Source organism: Lathyrus oleraceus, chromosome 1 (assembly GCF_024323335.1).
Source record: "Lathyrus oleraceus cultivar Zhongwan6 chromosome 1, CAAS_Psat_ZW6_1.0, whole genome shotgun sequence".
Classification (NCBI taxonomy): Eukaryota; Viridiplantae; Streptophyta; class Magnoliopsida; order Fabales; family Fabaceae; genus Lathyrus; species Lathyrus oleraceus.
Window position 1 is genome coordinate 374,102,824 of NC_066579.1, and position 16,914 is coordinate 374,119,737.

General features: G+C 34.1%; 1 protein-coding gene across 1 annotated transcript; it reads left to right on the forward strand.

Annotated features, from left to right (window-relative positions):
* The first annotated feature begins 1,981 nt into the window (after positions 1-1,981).
* Positions 1,982-2,863, forward strand: LOC127107861 (chitinase 2-like). Its single transcript, XM_051045207.1, has one exon. It carries the CDS (start codon positions 1,982-1,984, stop codon positions 2,861-2,863), a length of 882 nt encoding a protein of 293 aa, XP_050901164.1.
* Positions 2,864-16,914: the final 14,051 nt, after the last annotated feature.

The following is a 16,914-nucleotide window of genomic DNA, read 5'->3' on the forward strand; positions in this document are numbered from 1 at the left end:
GAAATTTTTAGAGTTTAAAGTTTTACAATCATAGGTTGAGTAGAAGAATTCATGCTAATATGATGAATGTTTTCTCTTGATTATGATGATTTCCATGAACAAGTGTGTTGTTATATTTTTCATGATTTTGTGACTCAATGTTTGGATATGGTTGATGTTATGATTATGAGTTTATGAACATTTGAACTATGATATATATATATATATATATATATATATATATATATATATATATATATATATATATATATATATATATATATATATATATATATATATATATATATATATATATATATATATATATATATATATATATATATATATATATATATATATATATATATATATATATATATATATAAGTGTGTTGTATGATGTATTTTATTGAGAAATGATGGGATTTGGTGGTTAGAGAAGAAGACCCATTGTGCAGGTTAAAAATTGGGTTATGCAGAGGAAAGTTTTGGAAATATACAGAGACCAATCAATCGGTCATGTAACGTTTTCCAGACCAATCGATTGAGTTGAGTTTATGAGTTGTGAAGAAGTGGAAAAATGTTTGGGACCAATCGATTGGTCCTTGGTGACAATCGATTGTGTTGTCTCCCTACATTTGAAGAAAATGAAATTTTGCAGGAACCAATCGATTGACATTGGACTCCAATCGATTGCATGAACTCACTAACTTTGAAAATTGGAAATTCGTTCAGCTGTCAACCGATTGACCCTCAGCATCAATCGATTGATCCTTTACATTCTTTGAAAAATAGAATTGTGAGATATAACAATCGATTGGGCCTCCCTAACCAATATATTGGCTCATACTTTTTACCTCATGTCTTGTATTCTGATGTTTCTATATGCATTGTATCAACCAATAATCACTTGTTATGACTCTTATGCATTGAATCAATAACAATGTGAGAATTACATAATTGAATCAAGTGAGTGAACCTAGTGATCCATTTTAGGCTATAAGTTAGACATGTAACTTAGATAACATTAGAAAATGACATTCATTCGTGTGATACCTATGTGAGGGTTGCGAATGAATGGTTGCTATAGTTGAAAGTGAGACGCTTTGTATGGAACATGCGATGTTATTGCATGGTGTCGGAGAATGAAGTCACCTAATGATACATGAATCCATTATGCTTTGAGGAATTAATCACGTATTCAAAGTGTTTTACCCTTGATAGCGTACATCCATACTGATATGCTTAGATGAGTACGAAATGGGATGTGACCCCAACGATTCGTACCTCAATTGGGTTTGAGCCCAAACCATGGCGGACATGGGGGATAGGTGGACACCAAAGTGGGTTAGAGGCCCATACGGTGAAAGATACCCTAAGTGGGTTAGAGGCCCATAAGGGTGACAATTGCTTAGATTGAGCTTGAGACTCATAGAGGACTCGATATCCACCGTGAAAGTTGAATCATACGAGCATGCATTAACTAAGCTTGCCTTAGACGTAGGTCCGCTCAGGGATTGATGTTTGTTAAATGACTGATCAAAAGAGCTTCTTCACCATATATGATTATGAGTTTCTCATGTAATAATTTATATTGGTCAAAAAAATGGAGAAAACTAAGTGGTTCCAATTAGGGTTGGATTTTGGCAACCTAGAGGAAAACACATATGGGGTGTGTTTTAGAAAACCAGCATTGGGTTGGAAAGAGAACACTAAGCCCAAAGAAACGATTAAGCTTAGAATTTCCATATTGCCTGACGTTCGAAGGCTGACATTAGAAGAATATGTCATTATTTGGATATATACTGCATGACTTATTGTCTTGTCATGTTGTTTAATACTACTAGTTTATATTACATAACGATAAAAGGCCGTTACATTAAACAATAAAACCATGATTTAAAATATGACTCACAGGCTTATAAAAGGGCATCAAAAGTTAGTCATTCCAACCACAACCACAAGCAATCAAATCATCATTGCAAAATACAATTAAAGCCACAATGTCACAATCATCTGATATCAAAGCAGTTGTGAGGCCTATCATTTTCCGAGAGTACATCACAGAATGTTTAGATGCTTTTCCTGCAAGCATCATCAACGAAAACATGAGCCAATTCCACTTCATTTTGGGCTTTGCCACAGATACTTATCTTCAAGATGGAACAGGCACAGGAAACTTCACCCGCACTTGGAACGTTGATGACTTTAGCCCAACAAAAGTGTTGAATCTCAAGCAAGAGCATAGGAATGTGAAAGTGGTAATAAGCATAGGAGGCCATGGCCCTGAAGATGTATTCAACCCTTATGATAAAGAGGAGTGGATTAAGAACGCCAAATCATCAATCAAAGACCTCCTCCTAGACTACAAGGTTGAATCCACACCTGTCAACATTTACACGATTGATGGTATTGATATTAACTATGAAATCATCAAATCCAATGAGGATGACTTTGCCTACTGCATAGGTAAGGTCATAAAACAACTCAAAGAGGATCCCCAAGTTTTAAACTCCGTGAATGTGGTGTCCATTGCTCCAACTGAGGATCTCCAACCCCACTACCGCACACTGTATCTCGAAAACCAAGACAATATTGATTGGATTAATTACAAGTTCTATAATCAGAGTTTTGACTCAGAGAATGAGTTTGTTAAGCTCTTTAAAATACTACTTTTTCAATATCGTACACCGTGTAAACTCTTGCCAGGAGTCAGCACCAATACATCTAGTCCTTCTCCAATGACAACTGATATCTTTGTTAAGGGATGCACAATCCTCCTTAAAACTGTATCACTTCCTGGAGTTTTTGTGTGGGATGCTAATACCTCTGCTCCCGCATATTCACTTGAGGGAGAGCTTCAAGACCTCCTCACTAAACAGTGATTGCTTACTGGTAATTTTGCAGGTCATACATACTATAAATAATAGCAAGGCCTTATGAGTCATGCTATGTATAGTATGTCACATATCCTAAATAAGACCTATCATTCACCAGGGTGCTCTTTTTACTGCTTATATGTTTGTTTATTACACTTTTCTCCCGGTTTTCTTTAAGTATTATGTTATGTTGTAAGACATGAATTGCTTCTTTTGTATGTATCATGAACTATCTGTAATATCTTGGTATCAAGTTAATAATAAGAAGCAAATATTATTGTTTTCTATTTCTCTATATACTAGCCTCTTACCTCACTTTTTACATCATCTTTCACATCTTAAGTGTTCATTTCATATTCATTCAACATCTTTCATTTCCTATTCATTCAATTGGGATAAAATATTCATCCTAAATTTCTGGTTTTAGCATCATCATATTTAGTTGCTATTGCTTTACGGTAGTCATGTCAAAGTCAATAGCAGCCATAATGGCTGACCCTAGTTGCTATTGCTTTAATGCATGTGGTTGTATTCCGAATGTCCTCTCTATGATTATAGCTTTTTATGTTTAAGATAGCTAATCTACTGAATATCTCTATCCTACTATTTTCAATCACTCTTATCATGCAGTTCATTTATTGCTAGATGTCTCACAACAATAAAGTTTGTATCTTTTCCTAAGTTGATCATTCAAAGAAACAGATATATAACAATTTAACACATATAAAATAAAACACCTAAGACACATCTTTTAACACAACGAATATTTAATATTAACTTCACATTGCTCAACAAAAAAAGGAGTTTAACTCATGATGAGCTTAGTACATACAGCAATATTGGATCTTAAGCTAAACATTCATAAACACATAATAAAAATGAAATGAAAATCTAAGAGTAATTTTTTTGTGTTCTAGCAATCTTTAATCTGCAAGAGACAGGCTATGCCAGATATTGGTAGCATACACTTGAGACAGTGATAAAAAAAGTTTTTCATTTTGTTCAACTCACTCTATTCATCAAATCTCACTAAATGTTTCTCTCTCTGAATTGTTGAACTCCTTTGCATTTCCTCCAAGAGGTCCTTTTATAGTCACTTCCATCTAGGGTTTGTGTGGTGTCTTAGATCATTAACTTTTGGATATTCGTGAATTCTAACCCAAAGGAATGAACATGTTTCCCTACAATTCTCCCTTTTTGTACCATTGCAAAGCATGGTACATGCATCATGTGGGAGATAAAGTGTATTGTATCAGGCTTAGTGGCACAGGAAAGCAGCGGGGTGGCTTGCAACAATCGTTTATAGTAAGGGACAAGTTGGGAACTGTAATGGTTGTACTATTGTGTATAGTTTTTGTCCTCTACCGCCTTGATCTTATCTCTTTGCTTATTTGATTCAAACCCACTTCATCCCGCTGACTGGTGCCACATATTCTCAAAAAATTTGAGTGTCATCTCTCAGTACTTCATGCATCCTTGCTGAAGTTGTTCTTGCGCTGCTTTGCCTGCACACTTTCTTCACACACTTCATTTGGAATATCGATTTATTATAACCCTGAAACCATATGTCTTCTTTTCAGATCTCTGATGTCTTTTAAATTGAGATGGAAAAGTTTATAGTTCCATATTCATTCATCCCTGTTAGATGTACTTGCAAGGCACTTGTGCTCCATCACATTAAGTTATATCCTGAAGGTTCTATTTTGAGACATAGGTGCCTTAAAGATTAACCTTCCACTTGAGTTGAGAACTCTCATCATACTGCCTTTGATCGACACTTTGTAGTTATATTCAACCAAGTGTCCTATGCCGAGCAAATTACTTTTCATGCCTGGTATGTATAACACATTAGAAATTACTGACTTTTTGCCATCTTTCCTCATAATTAGAACATCACCAATACCTTCAGCTGCTAGAATGTTGTAATTTGAAAATTTTACCATGTTCTTCATTGAGGGTTTCATGTTGACAAACCAATCTTTCCTACCAGTCATGTCTGATGAGCATCTTGAGTCCAAGTACTATTGGTCTTGGAATTTTTCTTCATCTCTTGTTGTGACCATCAACAACATTTATTCTTCTTCATGCTTTGCAAACTTTGCATCAATTTCCCGACTCTTCTATTTTTCAGGATAATCAATTGAGTAACGACCATACTTCTGAACGGTTTAAACACTAAATGTGACTTTTCTCAGGTTTTCGACCACCACCTCTTCCTCTACCTGTAGCACCACCTCTTTGGTTGCTTTGGTATGAGGGTCTTCTTTGATTCGACTAGCCTCCTTCTTACTGATTTCGACCATATGAATTATTGTAGCCTCATTTACCTTTGTTTTCGAGTGTTCCTTGAAGCTCTTCCTTTGTCAATGCTGACAAATTTTTTGACTCTTCTATGGCTACTACCACATGGTCGAACTTTGCAGCCAATGACCTCAAGATCTTTGAAAGAACTGATCTTGATGTCAACACTTCTCCACATACCTTGATTTGATTCACCATATTTGTAACCCTAGTGAAAAAATCAGTTATAATTTCATTGTCTTCCATTTGAAGAAATTCATATGTTTTTTTGTGAGTTTGTAACCCCACCTCTTTCATCTTTTCTCTGCCTCCAAACGATTTTTCAAGAATTTCCCATGCTTCTTTTACTGATTCAACATCACTAGCCTTTTCAAAATTATCAGAATCAACACATTGATGGATTATAAAGAGAGATTTATTGTCTTTCTTCTTCAATTCCTTGTGTGCAACTTTTTCTTCATTCGTTGCATGTGTTGCAAGCGTTGTCACTCCCTCCTTCACTAGATCCCAAAGATCTTGATAGCAAAAGACAACCTTTATTTGCTTGCAACAATTCTCGTAAATCTGATTCTTCATAATTGGGAGACTCACCGAAAAATGTATGTTCGGATGATACATCACCATCGTGTTTTTCTTCCCACGAATCGCTCAACCAGTATTCTAGATACCAGATGTTGAAATTAAACCCAAAACTTTGAGTAATTCCGAGTCAATCTTGATGAACAAGATTCAATCACATTGATTGAATTCACTCTTGTTCTTCACTCTTCACTCGAGTGAATCAACCAACCTTGGTTGCAAGATTGTATCGCTGCACAATGATGATGAAAATAAGAAAAGAAAAATTGAGTTGGGGAAAGAAAATGGTCAGGGTTTATTGAGAGAGGGAAGAAGATGAATTGACTCTACATAGTTTCTTTCTGCTTATAAACTGTGATTCTTATTATTTATTTATTTATTGCAACTGCAAAATTCAAGTATATATACAATAATAAGGGTTACTCCCTATTTATAGATATTGGGCTTGCGTGATTCTCAAGAAAGGCCCAAAACTAACCTAACTAACTCAACTAAATAAACAAATAAAGATAAGTCTAACATCACTATCGAGATACCCTTTGACATTTTGACACCTAAGTGATTCGACACTTCCTTGCTTCTGTCGAGCAACCTGTTTCGACACAAGGAATTAAAATTCAATAAAATAAACTAAAATAAATTGCACGATTATCCACGGGCATTTGCAAGGTGAAAAACGTCTCACTAAATTGCTACATTGCTTGGGGTTTATCCTCTCGTAATGCATAAAATTAAAAACAAAATTAATAATGCAAATGATGTGGGCCAACCCCTCGCAAATGTTAAGGGGGGAGATTTTGAATTTTAAAATTGACAATTTGTAAGGGGACACCCCTAGCTAATAGATTCAGTAAATTTTATGAGGGGAAACCCCACACAGATTTTGAGACCAGAATGACATTTCTCCCGTCACACCCATCTCGTGCCAGTCATTTTAATAAAGATGATAACATTTGTGAGAGGCACCCCCCTAGCCATATATTTCCGCTACATATGCGAAGGGCTTCCCTATCTAATTATGACAGTTTAATTGGCATGGGGAGCCCTCTAGCCAAATGTTTCCATATATTTGCATAACACCTTCCATTTTCACATTCACTGCTTCAGACCATCTATTTCTCTAGTTTTTCATTCCCCCCTAAACTCACTCTATTAACATCACTCTTCAACCAACAAACTCAGATATTTGCTCAAAAAATCTTCAACAAACATGTCTTTTGAAAGATAATTTTAAAACTTTTTTTTCTATAAAGTTTTAAACATTGACAAGGAGAATAAAAGTAACGGTTTAGAATTGTTTAATTTTTCATCCAAGATACACATTTTTCTCTTTTTTTTTTTTTAAATCTAGACATTTGTGGTTATTTGATGATATTGGTTGAATATTAGTTTATATTTTTTAATATTTGTTAATAGTTGATATAAATAATATATTATTTATTTATTATTATTATTTTTGGAATAATATTATATATTCTTAATTATATATTATGGTAATATTGTGTTAGAAATAATATATTATTTATGTATTATTTAACATACTGCATTTTATATATTTGTTTAGTATTATATAACATAGTGCTTTATATACTTGTTTATCCTGGTTTTATAACCTACTATTTTTATATTGTTGGTTATAACATACTAATTTTATATATATTAAACATTTATATTATATATTTTTATATTGTTAATTAATAATATATTATATATTATGTATCATGTTAATATTTTCATAGAAATAATATATTATTAATGTATTATATAACATATTTCTTTTATATAGTATTTTTGAAATAATACTGAAAGAGATTAATTACTATACACCGTCAGTGTAAAAAGTTTTACACTGTCGGTTCATCATCATCACCCGTTTGTATTACTTTATAGATTTTTAAAATAAAAGTCAAACTTCTTTTAATATCCAACGTCTATAATTAAGTGATGGTCTAAAACTCTTTTACACTGACAGTGTATTTCAATTAATCTCATACTTAAACTTATTATTATTTATTATATAATATTATTTTTGAAATAATACCTTCTAAAATAGTATAAATAATATTTCAAAAATAAAAAATAATAATATAAATGTAACAACCCTTTAATATATATATCTAGAATAATATCATACAAGTGTTAGTTTTTGGTACTGACACAACATAAGAGTCTAATAAAATAATTTATATACACATGACTGTAAGACCCAAAGTTTGACCCTAAGATCCCTCATACATTTTCATCATAAGCATTAGCATTAGGATCATATCTTGGCATCCTCCTTACCCTTCTTTCATTGGGTTTGTTTTGGGAGAGATCACCAAGCACTTTGTGATTATGTCATACTTGTATATTATCATCTTACTAACTAAAATATTAGAAATATGTCTTTGCATCTATCTAACTCTTTTGTAGGTAGGGCATGATCTCATGGATTCATTGATCACATCTAGGGTTTGAGACCCTCATGAACAAAGAGCACAACCAAGAGTTGATGCAAGAATGGTTATGAACATCATATATGAGTCCCCAATGTTCTCCACATGTTATATTGATCAAGTTTTCTTCAAGAGTTTGAGGGTGATTTGCCTTGGAAACCCTAGTTTGACTGGGTATCTTGAGTAACTTCTCCAACAAGCTATCTCACCAATTGATCAAATTTCTTAAGGGACACTTCAAATTACATCACCTTATGCATATATGATCTACCATGAGCCAAGAAAGTCAATAGAATTGGAAGTTAGCAAGTTGGTTGATGGTGGTTGGCCAGATGAATTCATCTGATCAAAACTAGGTCTCCCTAGACCCTATCTCCTACAATTTTCACCATAGGAAAATGATTCCAACATAAAACTTACTCTAAATGACATTATAAACAACTTTCATGTTGAGACCTAGAGCTAGTTTTGCTTGGAAAATCATTTTCTATGTTGAAACATTATAGGTCATTTTGTCTAAACCCTAAGTTGAAAGTCAACTTCCCAAGGCCATAACTTGCTCAATTTGTATGAGATGAAAGATTTCCAAGTTGTAAAATCAAAATAAATGTGTCTACTTCAACTTTGATGTTTGAAGTGGGAGCTAATTCAACTTCTTTGAACATGTGATATGAGGTTACATTATAGGTCACTTTTGACCTATACCATTGATCAAGTGATTTTTATAAACTTCAAAAATGCATAACTCTACCATTTCAAATCCAAATGACATGAAATTGGTGGCCATTTTGAAGGTATTTTAGATAGATACAACTTTGATGAAGACACGTTTCTCATTTGAAGCTCCTATAAAAAGTTAAGCAAGGTGGAATATTGAGACATATGGCTTGACACTTAGAAAAATTTTGATATGTCAAATTTTTCCAAACTTCCACCTCAAAATTCTCCAAGTTCCAAGTTCCAAATGAAAAAGTGTTCAACATCAAACTTGTTCCTCTTGATCTCACCTTTCCAGAGAGCTTAAACTCATTCATTTTCGGTGAGAAATGCATAGGCTGCACATGGATTTAACACACTGATATCATTTGGCATGGATCCAACTTCAAGCAACAATGCACATTTACCTTGCAATCTAATCAATCTCCAAAGCATCTGAACTTCATTTTGGACTTTCAAACTATCATTCCACGGGCCTATGCGCGCCCATGCATCTTTGCATCATCATTTTACCAAATTTTGAAAGTGGAAAGAGTGTGAAAATATCACATGGATTTGGCTATAAATACAGTTGCATTTGCTCAGAAATAACACACACATTGCGCCAACTTTGAATCTCCATTGAAAACCCTTCACTCTCATAGGATAACCCTGAAAAATTCTTTTGAATTTGAGCTTGAATCTCTACTATTTTGGAATTCAATTCTCCAGGAGTCCATTGCTTCTAAACCTTTCCATTCCTCTTCTACAAGCAATTGAAGTGAAGCCAAGCACAATTCAGATCAAGATCTAGCAAGCTCAGACCTCCATTGAAGGTAATTTGCAGAAAATTTAAACTCTTTGATTCTCTCAATTTATTGCTCAATTCCATTGATTCTTGAGTTGCCTAAAGTCCTACCAGTGTAGGCAAGAAGATTGAGTCGCTTTGAGGCCAAATCGAAGCAACTCAGATCATGAACCTCATTTTTCAATTCCACATATCTCTCAATATATATAGTTGGAATTGGATGAATTGGAGGTGATATTCGTGCTCAGTGATGTTTTTTCTTTAAGATCATGTCCCTGTTTTTAATTTTGGTGATGGTTCATGTTGACCAGTCCAGTGGAGCTCACCAGAGAAGACACCCGGAGCTCTGACTCCGGTGATGATGTGTCTTGAGTCTGAGCCATGGGATCCATTTTCCACGCTTTAGTCTTAACCGTCCCTTGTGAATACCATGTGTATAACATGTTTGACTAAGGAACACATGGAACGCGTGTTTTGGATCATCCGATCTGCCACCTCAATTAATGAGGGAGATCTGATGGTCCACGTATTTTTGGATTTTCTGAATTTCATTTTAATTCCATTTTCTTCAATAATTCATAATAAATTTAATATTGATCCAAAAAATATGTGACTTTCACCAAAAAATTTCAAATATTTTTCTCTTTCATATTCTGAATGAAAATTATTTTTTGGATCATTATTAATATTTTTCATGAATTAATTGATTTTACGTTTGTTTTTAATTGTTTAAAAATATTTTGAAGTGTCCAAAAATTATGAATTTTTTTATCCAAGGTCCTTTGACCTTGTTTGACCTATGATAAATCTCATGGCTATTTATTTGGTGTTTTGATGAGATTTTAGGATTTGGACAAAACATATTTGAATTTAATGCATTATTTTAATATTTTTAATCGAATAAATGTCGTTTTAATTATGTTGACCATTTGTATTGACTTAATTGAGTTTCTTATTTGTTGTTGGGCCTTGGTCAAGGTTGATTTAACTTTGTCGAGTTAATATTATTGGATTTAGGGGATTGATGGAATATACATTTCATCTCCCAAATGAATAATATTAATTTGGTAAAAGTCCTCCTTTGACTAATTTGTGATCTCATTCATTCCTTTCCCTCTTCATCTAATTCCCCTTCTTCATCCATTCATTTCCAATTGGCCAATGACATCTCAAAGTCCTAATGCTAGTTGATTGAAAGATTAACATGAGTGTGGATGAGATTAGGCCACATCTTTTGCATATTTTGTGTGTGTGTGTGGTATGTTTCATGAGCATGGTTCATAATACTATGTCTCCAACATGCACTAACACAAAAAGTTTATTGCCCGACCTCAAATAGTTGTGACTTCTACATAAGTCCAATTACGATTGCTTAACATAGCGCTAAATTTGTGACATAAAAGGCATAAGCATTCTAGTTAGTGAGATTGTAAGTCTCCCCTCTTCCATGGTATTGTGTGGAAACTTGGCCTTCTTTCCTTCCTTTGGAAGATGTTTTGGTTCAAGGATCCATGCTTGTGGCAAGTGGGTTGAGTGTTCTCCAAAGAATGTCTTGAAATCAAAAGCAAAACAAAACTAACTTCTAACTTACTAACCATTAACTTTTAATTTCAAGTCTTACTTTTAATGCAATTTACTTTTAGTATTTTATATCATTTTCCATTATACATATCATTCTAATTGTTTATGTTAATGTAATTTTCACTTTGTCCATTTGGACCATAATGTATGATATTGTTTTGTTTGTATATATTTTGTTTGATTGATTGGTCTTTGACCACTAATGTACATAATAACAATAAAAACCCTAAAAGACCTTTGAGTGGACTGTTGGTTTGATCCTGCCCAATTGGACTTAGAACTTAGGCAACATTCCTTTGCTAATGGACTTGGCCAATGCCAATTTGAGAAGAACCAAGTGCTTGCAATTCAAATTCATATGATACATCATTCAAGACCTCTCCAATTCATCTACAACTTTGATCATTGTTAAGCTGTTATATTGAACCTGTGACTTGTGGAATTCATCTGTTGCAAGAGCTATTTTGAAGAAGATCATGAAGTGGATAAGTTTGGATGAGGCCATCTTTATTTGATGCCTTTTTCTCTTCAAGATTGATATTATTGTGCATTTGTGTGTTGTTTGAATAAAAGTCCAAGGGAATTCTGGGTTTCTATTGACATACTTGTCTATTGGATTGCTACCCATTCGGTCAGATCTTTTCAACTTTAAACTTTTAAATTTTGTGCATAGGGTAGTCTCTTCATCTTCTCCCCACTTATTTAATTTCAAAATCTCTCCCTCCAATTTTAAAACCTTCTTTGTGTGAACTACTTTTGTTCTAAACATTGACCACCTTCAAAAGAGATAGAAACTTTGGCCTTATGCCATTGCATTTTCCGACTTATTCTCTTAACTCAAACTTGTAAATAAACTTAATCATACTTGACTTAAGCTTTCAAAAAGCCAAAAAGAACTAACCCATTCAAACCATTTTAGGCCCTTGTGCCTTTAAAGCTTAATTTTTGTTAAAACCAACATACTCACTTTGAAATTTGTAGCACGAACTACGAGGTTTTGATCCCTCATTTTTATGTTGGTACGTAGGCACAAGTCCGAAGGTCTTGTCAAACAAAAAAATATAATTAATGAATTATTTTCTCATCCCACCATTCTATTTTCTTATAAACATCATTTTGTACAAAATACATATGCACACAAAAAGGGCTCCCTAGGAGTACCTAGGAAACTTTGGGTTCTAACACCTTCCCTCTGTGTAACCAACCCCCTTACCTGTGATCTCAGATTTTTATTAGTTTCTATTAGAAAACTTCTCACTTATTGGGTTTTGTTCGTACTTTTTTCCTTTTCCCTTGGAAACAATAAAAGCGAGGTGGCGACTCTTGTTAATTGATCTCTAACTTGTCAATAGCTTAATGATCATGAATTTCACGCAACAATGACCAAACAAGAATAAACATCTATCGCACATGCTATAATATATTTCCTAAAAATAAAAACTAATATCTAGGTGCAATCTCTTTATTGGACACTATCCACAACGAAGATTACACTAATCAGAAATCATTGAAACACCATCAATCGATTTTTATTGCATATAATCTACAAACAACACTTGAAAATCAACAACAAATTGGGGTGAGATAATAATCTTAGTGAGTTCTCCTATTCTATGGTTCACTCGGCTCTACAGGGTTTCTAATCGATTTCCTAACTCAAGTCTTCAAAAAGATAAAGATTTAAGCAACCGAGGGATTTTCACATTGTATGGAAACATGCACACTTGAGTTCACCAACTCAAATCAATCATTATTCAGAAACCTACCAAGGCATCTTTCCCCTGACAATCCTATGTCTAGGATTCTTGACACGGGTCACAGATCCTTTTATCATGCTTTGACTTCTGGTGGATTTCAGATTCTTCTACGGGACTCGTGCCCAATCTAAGAATTGTCGCTCCCTATGGGACTTAACACCCATTTCTAGCCTTATTCCTCGTATGTGACTATAACCCACTTTGAGGTCCACCCCCTGGATTTTGGATTCCCCATGGGACTTTAACCCATTTGAGAATCGTCGCTCCATATGAGACTCTAAACCCATTTTGAGTCTTTTCCTTGTATAAGACTCTAACCCACTTTGAGGTCCACATCAATAATATATTTCTAACCCTTTCGTTTAATGCGAAGCAATAATGCATATATCCCAATTCTTACTTTTTATAAGCATCGAACTTTCGAACGAGTACGACAATGGGGTTTGTTTTCGAGTACATGACTAATTCATTAAACACAACGTAATTGGACTTGCTAATCACTAGGTGATCTTACTCACCAATTCCTAGCATCCACTCATGTTCCATACAAAGTATATTAGTTCGTGACTAAGATATAATACTAGCGACTTCATAAGATTTTCATTATATTATTAGAAAAACCACGCAACAATAATTCACAATATAAAGCATGTATTAAGATATAATTTTTAACCTACATAAAGCATATATGGTAACATACCATATTATAAAACCATCGGTAAAGTTATCACACAACCCGCCTCATTCTAACTTATTCCACTTCCAAGTCTCATAACAACATTTGTTCGATCATCCTATGGTAGGGGTTCATCGGACTTAAAGAGAATGATTCATAGAAACATCTCTCTATTTCAAAATGTGCTTCATAAACATACTTAACCATTTCATGATCAATACCCAAATAATAATCATGACAAAAATATGGTTTCTTATAACCCATATAAAATACATGATAGTATATTATCACTATCCTATCCATCATTTGCGTATATCCCTGTTTCTAATTTATTATATAATAGAGCATTGAAAGGGCTTTCCAAATCTTCAAGTCTCGTATCAATACGATTCACGATTCTCGAGTTATAGTGTAAACAAGAATCAAACTTTTTTTTATGCTGTCATGCTCACCCGAAGAGCTGGTAGCGAGATTTGGCAAGACAAGTTAGTAGAAAAACACTTGTTCTCGCTTGGCGAATACCTAGCGAGACCAACTCTCCTTGGGCTCGCCCAACAGAGCTGATGGAACCCGGAAAGTGTAGAAACGTATTTGGAAGGTGAAAATGGAAATACACATCAACACATATGATCATATTGAATCCAATAACTCAAATTAACATGGTTTAACATTGATAGGCATGCAAAACAACAAAAAGATCATGTATGAGCATAAAGGGGTCACATAAAGTATACTTTGACACAAACCCTAACTTCCCCAAACATGAAATTCTCCCCCCAATTGCTAAAGTTATCTAGGAACTCACATATTCAAGAAGAAGAAGATGAAATTAAGATGAAGTTTGTGATGATGATAATTGATGATGCTCCCTCCATGAATTTCTTCTTCTTCCAAGCTTTTCTCTCCCTCTCTTCCCTCTTCTTTCTCCTCTTTTCTCTTCTCCTCCTACTGGTTTTCTTCTTCTTATTTCATTTCCACCACACAATTATAATATATATATATATATATATATATATATATATATATATATATATATATATATATATATATATATATATATATATATATATATATATATATATATATATATATACATGTAAGACCCTAATTTTGATCCTATGATCCCTCATGGCATCATATCATTGCACATTACATTTGCCTCAAGGATCATAGCATCTTGGCTCCTTACCCTTGGGTTGGGACTTGTGTGAGTTGGTTTGAGACTACCAAGCATGCTTGAATTGTATTATTTCTTTTCTTAGTTTGTTTACTAACCAAAAGCACAAAAATATGTCACTAACATCTTTTGTTTTGTAGCTTGAGCAATCATAAGATCTGAGGCTCCTAGAAGGCCCCTATGCTCAAAGAATGGCCAGTTGAAGTGGAAAGCAAGCATGACAATGGTTCAAAAAGCTCTCAACCATCGTATATTCCCCTTAAGTATGTTGTCATTTTGATCAAGATAAACCAAGAGGCTTGAGGATTGTTTCCCAAGGAAACCCTAATTCCACTGTGCATCAACTGTGCCTTGCTCATGAAGCAACCTCAACCCATGATCAATACAATAAAAGGAAGTTCTTTCAATCATCAATTCATCAAGGTTTGAGGTATGGAGTTTAGAAGTTGATCAGTCAATTCATCTAACTATTTTGAAATCCACTAAGACCTAACTTTTAATGTGTTTGTCACATGGAGATGAACCCAAGAGAAAAAATGTTCTTAATAACCATATGAACAAATTTCATGTTCATCAAAAATTGATTTTAATCTTGGAAGGTCATCATCCATTTCAAAACGTTATAGGTCATTTTGATTGAAACCTTAATTTTGGGTCAACTTCCCAAGGACATAACTCATTCATTTTTCATGATTTTGAGGTGGGATCAAATGCATTGGAAATTTTAAGATGTCTAACTAACTTTTTTATATTGAACAAATTTTCATAATCCTAAAAGAAATACATTTGATAATGCAAAACATTATAGGTCACTTTGGACTAAAGGCATTGAAATGTGAAAAAGTCCAACTTCAGGTGCCCATAACTTTCTCATAAAAAATCCAAATGATAAAAAATTTGAGTCCAAATTGATTTTCGTAAAACGATCTACAATGTTTCTGTTGAAGGTTTTGTCATTTGGAGCTTGAATCATTGAAATATAAGGGCTTGAAGTTGGTCCATTTTGGAAATTTTCACATGAACATGTTTTGCACCTTGAACTTTATGACCAATTTTCACTAATTTCCCAATTCCTAATGAAGTTTTGTTCAACATAACAATTGATCCTCATGTCAAGACCTTTCCAACCATTACCCACAAGGCCATGTTTCATTTTGGTAAGAGGTAGTTTCGAAGAGGAGAAGATTTTGGTGCAATTTTGGAAACTTTTTTCAAACTTCATGCATAAGCCAAATCATTCACATGTGCACGTCCAAACCAGCTCAGTTGCATTCCAGCTTGCCAAATCAATTGGATTTGGGCCTTCCATGCGCCTGTACAGGCCCATGCATGGAGGCCCTCATCATTCATGCACACGAAAATTCACCTTGCTTTGCTATAAATAGAAGGGTTCAGCTTCATTCTCATTCAATCTTAAGGCGCCTCATATGCTGCAGAAATCAATCCAAACCTCACTCTAAAGGAATTGTGCAATTTCACTTTCAAATTTTAGATCCAATTTTCAACATCATTGGTTGATTATTGGACTTAAAATTCCTTGGCCTTGCTTCATCTTCATCCCAGGAGCAAACTGCAATCAAGAATTATGAAGAATCGTGCTCCATAGATCTACATTTCAAGGTTGATGCACAAACTTTTCTTCTTTGAAACTCACTGATTATAACTTATTTCTTGTGTTTATTGGCTTGGCTGAAGTCCTTTCATTAGAGGCATTTGAATTGTGTCTTTAATTTTGCAAATCCATGAAGTTCAGATTGAACACCATTATTTTCCACCTCTGATTTCTCTCCCTGTGAGGATCTAGAGTGAAAACCAATGGTACAGGGGTGATGTACATCACCCCATCTTTCCAATGATATGAGGATCACCTATTTTTATTGAGATTTTTGGACCTGCAAATGTCACCGGAATCTTCATGTTCACCGGAGAAGACGGTGGTGTACACCACTGTCCCAACGCCAGATTGAATGTGAGCCATTGGATATGTTTTCCAGATCTAATCTCCACCTTTCATCCTTATGACTTTTAATAATGCTGGATGCTT